This window comes from Notechis scutatus, chromosome 1, assembly GCF_049901735.1.
Source record: "Notechis scutatus isolate UNSWTSFEM ecotype Mainland chromosome 1, rNotScu1.2, whole genome shotgun sequence".
Classification (NCBI taxonomy): domain Eukaryota; kingdom Metazoa; phylum Chordata; class Lepidosauria; order Squamata; family Elapidae; genus Notechis; species Notechis scutatus.
Genome location: NC_142009.1, coordinates 276,514,066 through 276,531,661, shown reverse-complemented (window position 1 = coordinate 276,531,661; position 17,596 = coordinate 276,514,066). Strand labels below are relative to the sequence as shown.

The window sequence follows — 17,596 nt, the reverse complement described above, 5'->3', positions numbered from 1 at the left end:
CACGGTCGAGCCTTGCGAACTGTCCGCAACTAAGCGAAACCGGCACGCGCGAGACAAACGAGGGAAAACAAGGCGGGGAGTGGGGAGGAGGTGGGGGGAGAGATAGAGAGGAGGGAAGAGATGAGGGGGGGAAAAGGAAGACAGCAGCCACCAAGAGCACGTGACAAGCTGCAGGCGAAGAGGAGGTGTCTCGCGCGGGCTAGTACCGCGCCTGCGCCCCTCTAGGCGCGCCGACGACGTCACATGGGTGCGTGCGCACGTTTCTCTCCATCGGGTAACACGATTTGGCTGTGAATATAGCAGGAAGGGGGAGGGGGTTACATCGTCCCACTCGCGATCGCACGGTAAAAGCGGACGGCGGGGGGGGTCGGCGGACGCCGGGCCTATATGTGTGTGGGCGTGTGGGGAGGGCCAGAGGAAGGGAAGGGCGGGAGAGAACTTTCCTCTGCTTTCTTCCACCGAGGAGCGAATCGCGCGCAACTTTCCGCGTGTCTCGCATACCTCCTGCTTTCTCAGGGCTGCCAGCTGAGAAAATTAACACCCGTTTCCCCGGCGTCGGCCGTGAGCGTCGTGTCGAAGCCCTCGAGGAGGGAGGTGGGGAGGGGCGGGAAGAACGAGCGGCGCCTCGCGTGTCAGGGAGGCTCCTCGCGCCACACGCGGGAGCGACGCTTTTCGAGGCGCCGTCGCGCGAGGAGCCCGGAGCTGCGTCTGCGCTCCCGCTGCCAACCCCTCGCTTGCGCGGGACGATGGCACCCGGTGGCCTTCGGGGAGGTTAACGTGCCTGTCGTTCGCTTGGGCGGCCGCTGGGTCTCGGAAACGCGCGCTTCTGCTCTTTTCGGGCCTTCGGGTCCCGTCCCCCCCCCCTCCAACGCTGGTTTTCCCGCCATTGCTTTTCCCCGCCAAGCGCCCCCTTTGTTGACTCAGCCGCGTTTGGGGGGCAGTTGAACTGTGCGTGGGAAGCGCCTGTCCCACCCACCCACCCCCCTCGGGCCACAGCTCTGCGCTGCTTTAAAGGTAGGGCTGCAGGAGCCTCTGAGCCACAATAAACGGGGGGCTTCCAGTCTAAAAATCACAATTTCACACTCCACTGGTTTGCTCCGTTTTTAATCATTCGGTGTATCGTGCCCACAAGAGACCTTGTGCCCTAAGCCTTGTGATCAAGTTATCCATAAGTAAACGTGTGCGAGGGCAACCATAAAGCGGGGAGGAAACAGTTCCTGGAGAGACAGGTGACTTTTCTAGGATGACTAGTTGAAAAACCCTGCAAACGTGAACCAAAAGCCTAATAGGGTGCTGAATCTGGACTGCAAAACTCCCGGATGGCTGCTAAATGTACTTAAGTTTGTAGAAAAAGTAAAATCTATATTTCAAACATTAAAAATATTTTATTGAGTCCTGTTACTACTACTATGATCTTGTAATATTAGTGGTTCCTATGAATGATGTACATAGAAATAATTAACACCATTGGCTCCTTGGTAGTTTTGATAAAATGTAACAACATTCCACAAACCATAAGGCTCACTGCCCAAAGTCAACCTTAATAGATGTGCTTTGAAGTAACTGTTTATGTTCAAAGACTGAAGCAAAATAAGGCCTAAGTGACATGCAGAGATTCTGGTATATTTGTGGCAAATTAAATTATAAACATGATTCAGTGCAAATGGCAGATTCAATCAATGACTCAATCAATGATACAAAGTCATTCAGTTTTGTTTGTGGTAGATTTTAATGCATAATTTCCTGTTTTCCCTATTCAGTATATCTATACAAATATTCTATGGAAAAATGATTTTATGAAGTGAGTGTCAGGCTTTGAGTTATCAATTTGGTATCTTCAAAGCTGTAATAGGGAATTTCTTTTTTCCAAAATTAAGGTATAAAATATTCTACCTGGACTTCAAATTATGCTCATCAATCCAAGTGGCTTATTTTATATTTTAGTGGAACAGCATTACGTTGAATTAGAACAGATGACTAGTTTTTTGTTTGACTAGTGGAAAAGTCCAGTTTTGAATAGAATCCGATAGTGCTGTGTGGCATGTTCAGTTTTTTTTAAATGAGCCCATCAAAGTGTGTGTGTGTGTGTGTATCTGATTCTTGTAATTTGGTTTATTTAACTTAGGTAATATAAAGTTACATAAAATATATTTTTGGAAAATATTGGCCTTTTTAAAAATGTAACATTTTAATGTGGCTGGCGATTGCTGTTTCTGCTTGCATATGTGCTATTTTGGTTTTGCATAAATATTTCAAATGTGCTTTTTTTTTAGAAGATGCAGTTCAAGAAATAAAATACATTGGATTTTATCTGGTTTAGCAACTAAGAAAGGAACAGATGGAAGGTGATTGTTACCCCTTTTCTCTTCTAGTTCATTGCCAGTGCATTGAGGAAGCTGGCTGAATAGAATGAACTACTTTCAAAGTGCTTTCCTTCCCTGTATCCCATGCCTGGCACCATTCCATTTAATGTAGTCTTCTTTGGGGAGGTTACTTTCTATATAAATATTTATCTGGATTCAGCTTTATTTTCTTTACTTTTATCACAAAGTTCAGAAAACTTATTAAACCAGAAATTGTGGTTTACAAACAATAGCTGGAGTCATATAACAAATTGTGGTATGGCTAGTTATTAAGATTTTTTTAAAATTATTTTTATGGATTCATTAGCATCAAATTGAACTTTTGCAGTTTCATTTTACCATTTTGAAAGATGTAAAATGTAAACAATAACAACTGGAGGAGACCTTGAAGATCTTCTAATCCAGGGATCCCCAACCTTTCGCTGGGCCGTCAGCTGGCGCCAATTGCGGTATGGCATCGTTATTAAGATACTTTGTGGAAATCATTTTTTTTCGCAAATGGGGCTTCATCTAGCCAATCGGAAATCTCGCGAAGCTCGCCAGTTTCATTTTACCATTTTGCCCAAAGATGGGCTAAAACCAGCGTAAACCGGTAAGGTTGTGCGGCAACTGCCGAGGACCGGTTGGGGACCCTTCTAATCCAAACTTCTGCTCAGGAAGGAGACCCTATACCATTCCGGACAAATGGCTGTCTAATATTTTATTTAAAACCTCCAGCGATAGAGAACCCACAGCTTCTGGAGGCAAGCCATACCACTGGTTAATTGTTTTCATTGCCAGGAAATGTTTCCTTAGATTGGATCACTCTTTGATAAATTTCCATCTGTTACTTCTTGTTCTGCCCTTAGGTGCTATGGTGAACACGTTGACTCCCTCCTCTCTGTGGAGCCCCTCATATTATTAGAAGATTAATTACCCTAGCCCTTCTCTTTGTTAGACTAAAAATACCCAGTTCCTGCAAATATTCATTGTATGTTTTAACCTCTAGTCCAATAGTTGCCAACCAGTGGGCCGGGACCACTGGTGGTCTGTGAGAAAATTTTGGTGGTCCGCAAAGAAATGTCACCCCCAAAGCACCTCCCAAAGCAATTAATCCAGTGTCGCTTGTATTGTGAACAACACAAAGTAGTGAGGGGAGGGGGAAAGGATCGAGGGGGAGCTTGCACCACACCACACGCCTGGCCTGGCCACTGGGCTGCTGCTTTCCACTTCTTTCTTCTGCTTTTGGCTGCATGCAAGGAAAGCAGCAAAAGTCTTTCTTTCCCCCAAACTCCGCCAGAAATGAGTCTTTGGGACCCTGCAAGGCATCCTGCTCCAAGAGGCTGCACCAGTGTGACAAGTCTCACAAAGACTCATTTCTGGCGGAGTTTGGGGGAGAGAAAGAAAGACTTTTGCTGCTTTCCTTGCATGAAGCCAAAAGAGTCAGTCAGTCTCTCTCTCTCCCTCCCTCCCTCCCTGGAGATAGTATCTTGCGATCCCAAATAAAGAATGATCAATCAGTAGGAAAACGGGGTGGGGGATTTTCTTGCAGATAAAGTTCATATTAGTGGTCCGCGGGATTTAAAATTATTAGTTTGGTGGTTCTTGAGGTCCAAAAAGTTGGCAACCCCTGCTCTAGTCCTCTAATCTTTATTGCTCTTTTTTCCACTCTTTCTAGAGTTTGTTGTTACAAAATATTTTCCCTAAATTACTAGGTATACCACATTTACTTTGTTTACAATTTTGCATTCATTCATAATATTAATAAGATATGGTTGTTTTGCTTTTCAGACTCTTAGTTTTTTCAGAGCTGATTACTGTGGCTTTGTCAGCAAATTGATTTAAAAATGTGAAGTATCTTAAGGAGTTTTACCAGCAATTGTCTTTACAGGTCAATTTACAACCACAATTGAGTCTAACATTTCTGTTGCTAAGCGAGACATTTGTTAAGTGAATTTTACCCCATTTTATTACTTTTCTTGCCAGTTGTTAAATGAATCACTGCAACTGTTAGTAACATGGTTGTTAAGAGAATCTGGCTTTCCAGTTGACTTTGTTTCTTAGTTTGCTGTGTGATCACATGGCCTCTGGACATTGCAACCATCATAAATATGCCAAAAAGTTGCCAAACATCTAAATTTTGTTCACATGAATGTGGGGAAGTTGCAACGGTTGTAAATGTGAAAAACGGTCATAAGTCACTTTTTTCAGTGTTGTAACTTAAACGGTCACTAAATGAGTTGTTTTAAGTAGAGGACTACTAATTCTCCAGTCAGCTGGAGAATTTTGGGAGTTGAAGTCCACAAGTCTTAAAGTTGCCAAGTTTGGGGACCTCTGTTCTAAATGAACGTTTATGAAGCTGGCTAGGTTTCACTACACATAATTAATCTGTAGGATTGAAATTAACTGTATTTTATAATGTTCAATGGAAGTAGAACTTCTTGGTCAATTTGTGGCTGTCCTAGAAGGGAAAAAAGGACTGCAAGAGGGTGAGAGCCCAGTAAGAGGCTGTGTTTTTTCTTGTAATGTTGAACTACTGCTTAGTATTTGAATCAAGACATTGGAATGTGAAACATTTGAAAACAGCAATGTCCTGAAATTTGAGAGGACAGAAGGTGGTTTTATTTTGCAGACATACCGTAAACAAATAAATGTTAATAGGACCATGACATGGTCTCCTGTACTATTTCCCTTTTTACTTCCTGGTTTCTCTAAATCAGAAATTATAGCAAATTATAGCTGATGAATGAGGGCAAGGTGTGGAAGAACTTTTTTATCAGCTTAGTTAAGATCAGAATTTGATACTTAACTGTTAGGATGAATTGCATGCAGACATTGTCAAAACACACAAAAATATGATCTACTTCACTAAAATTTCCTCAACATTTACCGATTGCAGATAGTCCTCAACTTACAACCACAATTGAGCACAACATCTCTGTTGTTAAGTGAAACATTTGCGAAGAGAGTTTTGCCCTATTTTACGACTTTTCTTGCCACAGTTAAATGAATCACTGAAATTTTTAAGTTAGTAACATGGTTATTACGTGAATCTGGCTTCCCCATTGACTGCTTGTCAGAAGATGATCACACGACTCCAGGACACTGCAACCGTCAAAAACATGAACCAGTTGCCAAGTATCCACATTTTGATGACATGACCATAGGGATGCTGCAATGGTCATAACTATGAAAAACGGTCATAAATCACTTTTTTCAATCCCACTGTAACTTCAAACAATCACTAAATGAACTGTTGTAAGTCGACGACTACCTGTACAGTATAGTCACCATTTAACTGAAAGTCCATGTAGATGAATCTATTGCAAAAGTTACATTTATTTTAATTATTCTTGGAATTCATATTTGGAAATAAATTTTCAAGATGTAGCACTGTATTTGTAGTCGCAGAAAAGGGGATCAGGAAATGAAAGCAATTATAATAAAAGTACACTGTTAAATGTTTAACATGCTTGTCTATGCTATTTACAACCTGAAATAAACATGCTTCCCTTTGTGTGCTTCCTTTTACCCAATTCTGTTCTGACGCACCCAGAGCAGATTTATTTATTTATTTACTCTTTTTTAAGTCCTGCTTTTCATTCAAATTATTTGATCGGAGAATCATTAAAGAAACTAAAAAAAGATAAAAGACAAAATGTATATAATAAAAATATTAGAATTTTAAAACCTAGCTCAGAAAAATATCTTAATTTATGTTTTAAATTAGTTAAAGTACAAAGAAGAAGAAGAATGTGCTAATTGGAATTGTCAGAACTTAATGCAAAACCAGGATATTTATTCATATTTTTTTTTTAAAATAAACCACAATGATTTAGTTTATAAAAATTAATTGATCTTGATTTCTTTCTATTAAAAAGATAATTAGATGTTGACATACTTTTGTTTCTTTTGACAGCTACATAAATTGACTAATGTTCCCATGTACAATAGCTTCTGGGAAAACAAGATGACTGTAAAGCATGTTCATCAGTAGAAACACCTAAACAACGGAAAATATAAAACTGGTTTAGCTTGCATTTACAAAATTTCGGGTCAGTTATTGGGCATATATATATATATGTGGTACTACCTTTAAATTTAGACCTGTTGTATATAGGAAGTCTTATGTCTTCTCCAGTATTTTGTTTTTGAACTGAATCCATGTATGAGATGAGAATCAATGCCAGAACAATAAAGAGGTGGTTCCAGTGGTTCTGTCTCACAGGTAGTTAATGCTTAATGACCATATTCAGCTACTATTCAAAGTTACAGTCTGACCAATGGTACTTATGTCTGGTTCCCTAAGTTATAGAATTATATTGTCCCTGCTGTCATTAAAATTTGGGTGCTTGGGCATTTACAACTCAGTGCATTTCATTCCCCTCATTTCAACCTTGAGCTACAAATACTCTCTTGTATTGGTATTTTCAGATTACAGTATCAGTAAGACTAATTGCACAGTTTTATTTACTGTGCTGCCTTTTACTGCTCGTTCTATATAATCCCTTGAAGAGTATCTACTGTATATATTGCAATCAGTGAAAGATTTGACTTTGAACTACTAACTAGTAAATATTACCTTGCACTGTGTGCTGGTTTTCTGGTCTCTAATCAAAAGTGATGATCTTAATTTTGATGTTAAGCCATAACTATTGAAGGGACTTCATATTAAAGTATTTTGACTTACTAAGATTGGCAGGACAATCCTTTTAGAAACATTTGTTCACAAAAGTCAACATATGGATCGTTTGAGAAAATTATTTCCTTTGCAATTAAGATGATCATGCTGCATTTTTGTAAAGATACAGTTTGGTTTATTAAAATTATTAGTGGGAGTTTATCCTCTTAATGTTTTCTTTATCTTTGTGGTTGCAGTTGGCATGAGTTTGCAGTAGGGATGAACACACACATCCCACACACATACTTTAACTATTTTGTATGAATGTTATTTCATTGATTTTTCTCCCCTGCAGATGATTAAAAATCGATGAAGTTAAATTGCCAAAATTGAGAAATATGGAAAATATCGGGGATATTTCAACTATTCCCATAATGGAGAAACAACCAGTTATATTAGGAAACCAAAATACTGGGACAATGTCAGGCACAACTCCCGCTCTTTATGTTCTTGTGAAGCAGAGCACTGGTAAACCTGATCAAGGAACGTTGCTTTCAAATCAAGATAACAGCAGTCTTCTCAGCAGTGCAGCAAAGCCAGTGAAACCTAAAGCAAAGACATACCTTCCAGCTGATTGTGCTTCAGGGAATATCACTGTTATGCTGGACAACAATAATATGTGGAATGAATTCTATCATCGCAGCACTGAAATGATTTTGACAAAGCAAGGGAGACGAATGTTTCCATATTGTCGATACTGGATATCAGGCCTAGAATCCAACCTCAAGTATATCCTAGTCATGGATATTTCTCCTATTGACAACTTCCGGTATAAGTGGAATGGCCATAGTTGGGAACCCAGTGGAAAGGCAGAACCTCATGTGCTGGGAAGAGTGTTTATTCATCCTGAATCACCTTCTACTGGTCATTACTGGATGCATCAACCAGTATCTTTCTACAAATTGAAGCTTACTAATAATACTTTGGACCAGGAAGGACATATCATTCTGCATTCTATGCATCGGTATTTACCTCGACTACACCTGGTGCCTGCTGAAAAAGCTACAGAGGTCATCCAGTTGAATGGTCCTGATGTCCAAACTTTCACTTTTCCACAGACAGAATTCTTTGCTGTGACTGCATATCAAAACATCCAAATTACACAACTAAAAATAGACTATAATCCATTTGCTAAAGGATTCAGAGAAGATGGCTTGAGTAGTAGACTTCAGCGTGACGTGAAGCAAAATGGTAGCTCGGAGCATGAAGGTAATAGTGTTACAAGTTCTCCTACTAATCACAGGCATCCCCTTGAAGGAAATATTTTGGATCCATCACAGAAACTGGACCCACCACCTAGTGGGATATGTGACCCAGATCTGGAGAAAGAGTCCCTTAGTCCATATCATGAGTTCTTACATTTTGCGGAGACAGATGTACATGCAGGCGATGATCAAGGATTAAAGGAAGAAGCATCAGAAAGGTAGGGTTGTGTTTTTTATATAAAAGATAATCAGCATTCATATAAAAATACTTAAAACAACTTATATTGGTCTCCATTACACAGGAGTGACTCTAGACAATGAATAGAGGATTAAAACAGCAATTGACACAATGTACAAAAGTAAATAGCCCAAAACAATAATAATATGCTTGGGATCTAAAAAACCATTCTACTCCTAAACAACAAGAGACGAGAATTAAACAGATCAATCAGCAGGGCTCATTTAATCTTCTCGCCCAATTGCCTGATGGTTCATCTAGATCAGGTATCAAACTCGTCGTCACGGCGTCGTCATGTGACATATTGGGACTTTTATCCCCTTGGCTAACCCAGGCATGGGTGTGGCCAGTGCGTAATGCATCCGGCCCACAGGCCAGGAGTTGACAGCCCTGATCTAGATCTTCATTCCTTACAGAAGATCAGAGCCATCTGGATTTCTGGTCGTGTTGCAATAGAGGGGGTGTCCTTGGTTCCACTCAATGACACTTCCTGTTAGGGGGAACTTGGGGCTTACCAGTCCCAGCGATATTGGTGAAATGAGCAGAGACAATGAAAGACAGATGGTCTCTCAAATAACCTGGTTCTGTGCCATATAAAGCTCTTAGATAATAAACTAGCTCCTGGAAGTGCAGTAGAAGGCTGGAGTATAGATGTTACATCAGCGTCCCAAACTGGCCACATTACTGCATTCTGAATAAATAGCAGCTTCTGAGTACTCTTCAAGGGCAGCTCCATGTAGAAAGCCTTATAGTAATCCAACTAGGAAGTGATCCAGGCATGAGTCACTATGAGTAGAATTTCTTGATCCAGAAATAGGTGCAACTGGCACACAAGATGAACCTGCAAGAGACTGTGAATCCAGGAGGACCCCAAATTGCCCACTAGCTCCGCTTGAGAAAATGCTGTATGTATCCTAAATTCCATAGTGCAGGCCTGTCAAGGTGGTGTCCTGTGGGCCAGATACATCATAGGCAGACCATGCCCATCCCGGCTCCACAAAAGCAAAAAATATCATGATCCGGCCCATGACGCAATAAAGTTTGACACCTGTGCCATAGTGTAAGAACAAGGTGAGTGGAGTGATATTAGTGAAAGTTAGTAAAATACAGAATGTATACATTTGTGAATTCTAACAATATGTGTAAAGGTTTTTTTTAAATAAATATTAAATACATAATTTCAGCCAAATAGCTATATAAAACTTGCAATATTTTTATTTTGGGCAGTGTTGAAAGCTTTTATTTTATTACAATTCTAGCTGTAATGGTATTCGGACTGGATCAGTGCTTGATATACTACTTTAAACCCTATTTACAAGTTCCAGAATGAATAAATTGGTTCCAAATTATAGATTCATTAATATATATGGTTTTAGAGCTGTGGGGGCTTGTCTATGTATTCATATATAGGACCTACACAATATAATTTGATAGTATTATATTATTCATTATCTTAATATAGTGCTATTAATATGCTCCAATATAATTAAAATTGTTGTGTGGTACTTTTCATACCCTTTTCTTTTTATACATTCTAAGAAAATGCAATTAAAAAAAAACAATTTAAAAATTTAAAAGTCCAATTAAAATAAAAAAGTATGTCAGAATTAATTTATTACAGTAGGCCAAAGCTAAATGAATTATATGCAGCTTTAGTCAGATTCATACATCAAGTTATATCTTTAACAAATATAAAAATTAGATTCAGAAATATGTAGCCATATTTTTTATTTCTACTGTTGTTAATTGTGTTAATATAGAATACATTTAAAATTTATTTTAATTAAAATAAATGCACTTACATATGAAGGTATAGGATCCTGCAGTACTAATCTTTTTTCTGAAGCATTAATAGATTTCCTACATACATGGGCAGACTAGCAAAGGTTGTCTGTATAAAAAAACAACACATTAAGGACTGTCAAAAAGAAATATGCAACAAAATGTAGATGAATTATCTTTAGATTTCAAGATTAAGTCTTATGTTTAACTGGCTTTATGGGAATAAAAATCCTTATTCATAATTCCAACAAATTGTTGGTTATGATTTATTTTCCACTATCAGCTTTTTTCAGTATATTTTGAACCATGGTAGTGCAGTGGTTAAAGTGCAGTACTGCTGCTGACTGCTGGTTGCCTGCTGGTTGCCTGCAATTTGGCAGTTCAAATCTCACCATGCGGCCAACATGACTAAGCGTCGGCGCATGGAATGCTGTTACCTTCCCACCAAAGTGGTCCCTATTTTTCTACTTGCATTTTTACATGCTTTCGAACTGCTAGGTTGGCGTTATAATAAGCTATCTGCTGTTGCTATTGTGATATAACATATTTCCAACAGGAAGTAGAAAAACACGGTTTTTTCCCTCCCCAAATAATTATATTTACTGATAGAGAAGAGATTGTTGATTGTAGTAGCATTGCTTCATAAAAAGATAGATGCACTTGAAAATTAGCTCTTGCCTGCTATTATTTGCTTACAGAACTTTAACCCTTTTGTAATGCATTAATCCTTTTTTTCTTTCCTGCTATCCCTTCCTTATCTCCATCCAACATTTTTCTCTTCCTCTGACTCCATATCCATCGTGAGGTTTTTGATGGAAGAAGGAAGAGGAATGAATAGTCTATTTATTTATTTATTTGACTTAGTCTTCTTTTGGTGGAAAGTGTATTTTCTCTTCACTTTAGTTTTTTTAATTTTAACTTTGCTCCAAACAGTGAATTTCCCATCCATAAAGTTGCTGTTGAGTTAACCTTAATGCTAACGACTTGTTGCAATGTGTTAATAAGAGAGTGATGCCTAAAGGGGTGAGTGTTCGAATAAGCCAAGTATACGTTTCATGTCTGTCCGAAAAGAGAAGATGAGATCCTGCTTATTCTGCAATTGAGTATTTTCTTTGTTTTCTTATTTCAGTCCAATATCCAATCCTTGTCAAAAATTGTCACATGTGACATCCCAGCTTACTCAAGAGGGAGGAATCAACGTGTCTGTAAAAGAAGAACCATTAGATAACTATGAATATGAACCTCTAATTTGCATGGAAGGGGTAAATGTGAAGGAAGAAGAAACCAATAACATTGCAGAAGAATATTCCAACAGTGACGGCTCCATATTGGAGCAGCAGCTGGAGAAATACAGTAAAATAGATAAAATGGATATTGAATTCCACAAGGAACAACAAATAAACCAGTTGGGTGTTGCCAAAGCAAAAATGCTAAAATTAGATAGCGGGAAGATGCCTGTAGTTTACCTAGAGTCCTGTACAATGACCAAGGATACAGTGAAAGTCTCTGCTCTTTCACAGGCATTAATGACAACTAAGAATGAAAAGTCTCCACATTCATTAGATTCTTTCCCTGCTCATTTTGAAAATAAAAGTATCTCTAGCCCTCCTGAAGTTGAGGAAACTGAGAAGATTACAACTGATAAAATGGTATCTGAAAACATAACACCACATATACCTTCAGAAGAAGATGTGCTAGGGATAAGTACTGAAGCGTACAGCAGCCTCAATACAACTGAAATAGAGTCCAGTTGTGATCTCAAGGCCCCTGCCACCAGCAGCCCATCTTTAGCTAAAGTTATCTTTGATGACCAAAACATAAATATGTTGAAGACTCATATTTCTGGCAAGAGTATTGTTGGCAGTCAAAATGTTGGGGTGTCAGGCCCAAAGAAACGAGGAAGACCACGGAAATCAAAGTTATCTGAAGCTGGAAGATCATCTAAATGCATTGCAAAATCTGATACAACCAATAATGTCTCTTTGGGAAGTGGTAGTACCCATTTGGATGTTAACCCTGATCTTGAGGACGTGGATGGAATGCTTTTTGTATCCTTTGTATCCAAGGTAAATTTATATCCAAAATTTGTACTTCTTTGGGGTTCTGCATTATAATTCTTTCCATTTTCAGATATAGTAGTTTTAAATTATATACCTACCAATCATTTTAAGTTAATTTCAAAGTGTAGCTTCCTGTAATTTTGTAATGCCTCCAGTATAAAACTTGCACAATTTGTCAAAGTATGTTTTTATTGCACATAGGAAGCACTTGATATCCACAGTTTTGATAGAGCTGAAGAAAAAGAACTGCAAAATACACTGAACAATTCACTGGCTACATGTAATCCGTGCACTGATTCAGGTAACAATAATAGTTAAACTTATTACCTAATATATATCAAGTTGCAAGTATTGTCAGTCATAGGTTATGATTATTAACAAAGGGCAGGATTAGTATCTTCATTAAGTGAGAGATTGTTGTTCATAGTGTGTGTGTGGGGGTTCCCCATTCAGCTCAATCTGGGAATGAATCTTCCAACAGTGGAGGATTTTCCTTAGCATTACAGTTGAAAGCTCTGAAATAAATAAATTACACCTCCTTATATCATTATCAGTTCTTCCATCTAATATAATTTGTAGTGTAGACATTTTATAACTTTGGTCCCAGGTGACATTGCAAGGATCTATGAATTCCTGCTAAACTTGCCAGGCTGAAAAGCACAATGTAATGATTAAATTAATATTATTTCATGGGGCCTTGATTGATAGGTTATTTTTTCCATACAATCTTCATTTTTGTAGCTAAAATAGTTTTGAGAATGTATAAATAAATAAATGTATGTTTGACAGATGGTCAAAGAATACAACAGATGGAAAAAGAATTGTTAGAAGATTTAAAATCTTTTAAGTACAAACAAGTAATACATCCAAGTCTTCAAGAAGGTAGGTATAGAAACTCTGAAATACTCCTGGTTATTGTTATTGCTTTTATTGTATAAATTATGTATTTTGTATTTTATGTCATGTATTGGGTGTGACAACTAGATTGATGAAAATGCAGAGACGTATGTAGATTGTCATCATTGTTGTCAGAATAATGAATAATTTGTATCAAATGGAAAATAATTTGGTTAGGTTTGAAATTGAATCTTCCTCTACAAAGCATATCAATTGAATGTGTGTTTAAAACCAGTTGACTTAATACAATAACATTCAGGAATTGTACACTATATTCCCACTATACACTTGTTTTACAGGTAGACCTTGAGTTACAAACATTTGAGCCATGGTGGTGCAGTGGTTAGAATGCAATATTCCAGACTAACTCTGCCCACTGCTAGGAGTTCGATCCTGACCGGCTCAAGGTTGACTCAGCCTTCCATCCTTCCAAGGTTGGTAAAATGAGGACCCAGATTGTTGGGGGCAATATGCTGACTCTGTAAACCACTTAGGGCTGTAAAGCACTGTGAAGTGGTATATAAGTCTAAGTGCTGTTGCTATTGCTATTTGTTCAATGTGCATTCAAAGTTATGGCTCTGATGAATGAAGGGACTTATGACTAGTACTCCAAGTTCCTGCCGCGCTGCCCCCAATTCACATGATGCTGGAAACTGCATGCTCATTTATCATTTAATCACAAAAAGGGGGGAAATCTTGATATCTGAATAGGCAAATGAGAAGAAAGTTGGAAGCTGGAAAGTTTTCTATTGGATTCCCAAAACAGAAGAATAAAACTCTGCATGTAGAATAAAATGCTCTTCTCTTTTCTTTTGGCAAAAAGAATCCTAAGAGTTGAAGAATAGGGATAGTATGACAGAGCAGCATGGGCTGTAATCAGATTGGGAAATTGTGAGATTGTCTTGTGAAAATGGTTTTCTACTTCTGCAAAGTAACATTGGATCCAAGAAGTACTGACATTGGGAAGGGGGAGGTAAAAAGACAAATAGAGATTGATGTTGTCTTAATGTAGATTGTGGCTTCAACTTTGGTCATGAGATCAGGTGTTTATAGAAGATTTCTTTTTTCTTTTCCCTTTTCAGTACCATACTTTTCTCATTAAGTTCAACTCTAGTGATGAATTGTATCGACATTTAAATTCGGTTATTGATACTGTTTAATGAAGCTATACTTAATGTCATCTAGCTTTCTTCTTAAGTTATATCTGAAGGAATTTTGCAAATAGAATTTTACAAAGAAAACTTTGTAACATCTAATTTGGTAATCTTTGTATCCATGTAAAGTTTAATTAAGGTGGAATAATTTATATTGGAAAGAGAACCAATTGAAAAGTATTGTTTTCAGCTTTATATTTTGTAAAATAAAGTCCTGGCAAGAGAAAACATAACAGTGATCTTGATACACATACAAAATTGTTTTAATAATGGTATAACAATTCCTTCATTCCTTCAGTGGGTTTAAAATTGAATTTTGTGGACCCAACAATGAGTATTGATCTGAAGTATTTGGGTGTGCAGTTGCCATTAAGTTATTCAGAGGAATATGCTTCATGGAAAAATGAAGGAACTGATTCCAATTCTGCTGGTAAGTCAGTGTCTTAATGCAGGATTGCTTAAAATGAGTTGTAAAGTATTTCTGTATCTTTGAAAGAGATTTGCAACAAAACACCATGTTTTGTTTTACTATCTATAAATATATTGTTCAGTAAGATGACTGCTTACACATTGTACAGTACATGGTTTGTTTCAGCTGTAAATATTGGACAAATCATAGTAGCCAGGTTCCCCCTTATTAGGTCATAAATCATGGCTTATTTTAGCTGCTGGGTTCACATTTGTACTAAGCTCAAAACAATCTCCCCAAAAAATAAAAAATCCAGAGTATTTTTTTCAGAATTTACATATGTAACTGTCTTCATTTATCTATTTAACAAATGTATATAGCTGCCCATCTTACAAAACGGGACTGGGAGCAGTATATATACATAACAACAAACTTCATAAAACACTAAGTAAAAACAAGAAAACAAAAAAGATTGAAAAAAACTCAAGATAGTAGGAGAGTCCATCGTTGTATCACACAACCATCTTGCCAACTCATCATGAACAGTCATCCATTCTAGAGGCAACTACGGCAAGAATAACTGAATAAAGCCTTATGGCCCAGGAAAGGGTACAATTGGTACAAAACATGAAATTGCACAAAGGAGTTGCAAGTCTAGAAGGACCACACATGCTAAGTACATGATAGCAGCTATGTATTGTATTTGTGTGTATTGTAGCAGGTTTTTTTAACTTGTTTGTCAAGCAAAATGATCTCACAGTTCTTTTGTTCCCATTTTTCTCAACTCATTTATACTGCCAGATACTGGACTTCATTTTATTTCAAGGACTGGAAAGACAAATGATATCACAAAAATAAAGGGTTGGCGAGGAAAATTTCACAACACTTCAAAAAATGAAGGTAAAAGGAAAAAATTTTATGCAGAATTTTACTATAAGAAAATGAAATGAGAAAATGAGAGAAAGAATGCATAGAATTTATAGTTTCAATATGTCCTGTGGCTGTAGTCACAGAGGACAGATAATAAAGTATGCATATATATTTTATATTTTTGAAAAAGTTTATTTTTAGAATTTTGTTAGATAAAATATATTCAAGATTTTTTTCCACAATTTAACTAAAATTGCAGACTAAAAATGCATTGCATTACTAATATCTGGCTCCCATTTTTAGCTGGCTTACTGTTGTTTGAAGCTTCCCAGATACATCACCAGGCAAGGGTAGAAAGGAAAGCTTAATGTATTATAGATCATATAAAAGCTTCTTTGCCCATCAACAGATATTTTAGCTGAAGATTCAAACTAAATTCAGTATTAGAAATTGAATGACTAAACAGCAACTCTGATTAAGTTTAATAACATTGTACATTTTAAATCTCAGTTAACAAAATGTACTTTGCTCAAATAATTGTGTCATAATGTGATGATTCACTCTGCTAAGATAATGTTTGTGCTGCAACTTGTTGCTAGTGATTTGGAAACTGCATAGTAACTTTCGAAGACAATTGATAGCCCAGTATTCCATGTATTTCTCTGCTTTTTAAAACCCCAATTGATTAATATATTATTGAAAGGCAAGAAAAATGGAATGAGTCTTTTCTACTGCCTATGCTTAAATTGAGAAGAATTTCAGAAGTTCTTTTTTTAAAAATTTGGTGACTCAGGATTGCTTTGATGGAAAAATCTTAAATGCTACACAATCTTAACATAAATTATTACCATTATTTATAAAATATGTTTGTTCCAACTGAATACTATTGAATAACAAATAAAACCCACAAAGCAGAAGTAAATCTAAGTTATTAAACTTGCTCAAGTAAAGTTTACATTGCCTGTTAAAGCATATCTGATACTTGCAAGAAGTGACTGCCATATTGCTGGGAAACAATATATGAACCTAGCTTCCTTTATTTATTAAATTGATATGCCACCCATTTCACTGACCAAATGATTCTGGGCGTTTGATGGTGGCCCTTAGAAAAGAATCTTAGGTGAAATATACAGCATGTTATAAATGTTATTTATAGGTTTGTTCTTTGTCGAAAGAATGAAGCACTAAATCATAATTAAAACATCATCATTAGAAAACTAAACTGCCAAGCATTTCTAATAATGGTTGTCAAACTACATAAATCTATACTAGTCTTATCCAATATGTGTGAATTTTCATCAGGTATTTCATCAATTTTACACGAATTTTTTAAATATATCAGATTTTTTTTCTACTTGAAGAAACAGATTGATTGTCATATTTTAAACTTAAATCTCTATGTATACATTTAGCTACCACATCGTATCTGTAAATAGCAGAATAGGGAACAAAGATAATTCTTTGCTATTGGACATTTGAGTAGATTACATTCAAGCCTGGAATAGGTAGTTGATATTTATATATTGATACTGTGTGGAATAGCTAGGTATACATTAATCTGTCAGAAAAGGAAAAGAGTCAGTTTTAACTAATACAAAGATCTTTTGGATTTTTATCCAGTAATTAGAAGAAAATCTAAGCCCCAAAGTAGTATAGTTGCAATTCTAATTTGATGCATTTTCCAGCAAAAGACTTTGGTGCTCAACACTGATATTGAAATTGCAATATATTTCCACAAATTAACTCTCACATAAGATGTGTGGCAGAACAGATTACTGTGTTATTGAGCAGTAATCAAACAAAAAAGCAGTTTCGAACAACATTGAGAAATATTTTGGCCATTATCAAAAATTCTCAATACTGTATTAGGATAATAGAACTTTGACATCCTTGAGCTTAATATTTCTGAATAAAAAAAAAACATTTCTGTAGGCTCTGTGCCTTTTGTATGTAATGGA

General features: G+C 37.0%; 1 protein-coding gene across 3 annotated transcripts in view; it reads left to right on the top strand.

Annotated features, from left to right (window-relative positions):
- Window positions 1-224: 224 nt before the first annotated feature.
- Window positions 225-17,596, top strand: part of MGA (MAX dimerization protein MGA) — a 63,244-nt gene continuing 45,872 nt past the window's right edge. The window contains exons 1-8 of one of the 3 annotated variants that reach the window (XM_026664599.2): window positions 242-344; window positions 6,262-6,397; window positions 7,319-8,446; window positions 11,378-12,314; window positions 12,510-12,609; window positions 13,098-13,190; window positions 14,658-14,789; window positions 15,570-15,668. In XM_026664599.2, coding sequence (XP_026520384.2) covers window positions 7,362-8,446; window positions 11,378-12,314; window positions 12,510-12,609; window positions 13,098-13,190; window positions 14,658-14,789; window positions 15,570-15,668 — 2,446 coding nt within the window. In that variant the 5' untranslated portion in view covers window positions 242-344; window positions 6,262-6,397; window positions 7,319-7,361. Of the gene's footprint in view, window positions 345-6,261; window positions 6,398-7,318; window positions 8,447-11,377; window positions 12,315-12,509; window positions 12,610-13,097; window positions 13,191-14,657; window positions 14,790-15,569; window positions 15,669-17,596 lie in introns of all 3 variants that reach the window. The other 2 variants (XM_026664602.2, XM_026664600.2) reach the window with 2 other exon arrangements.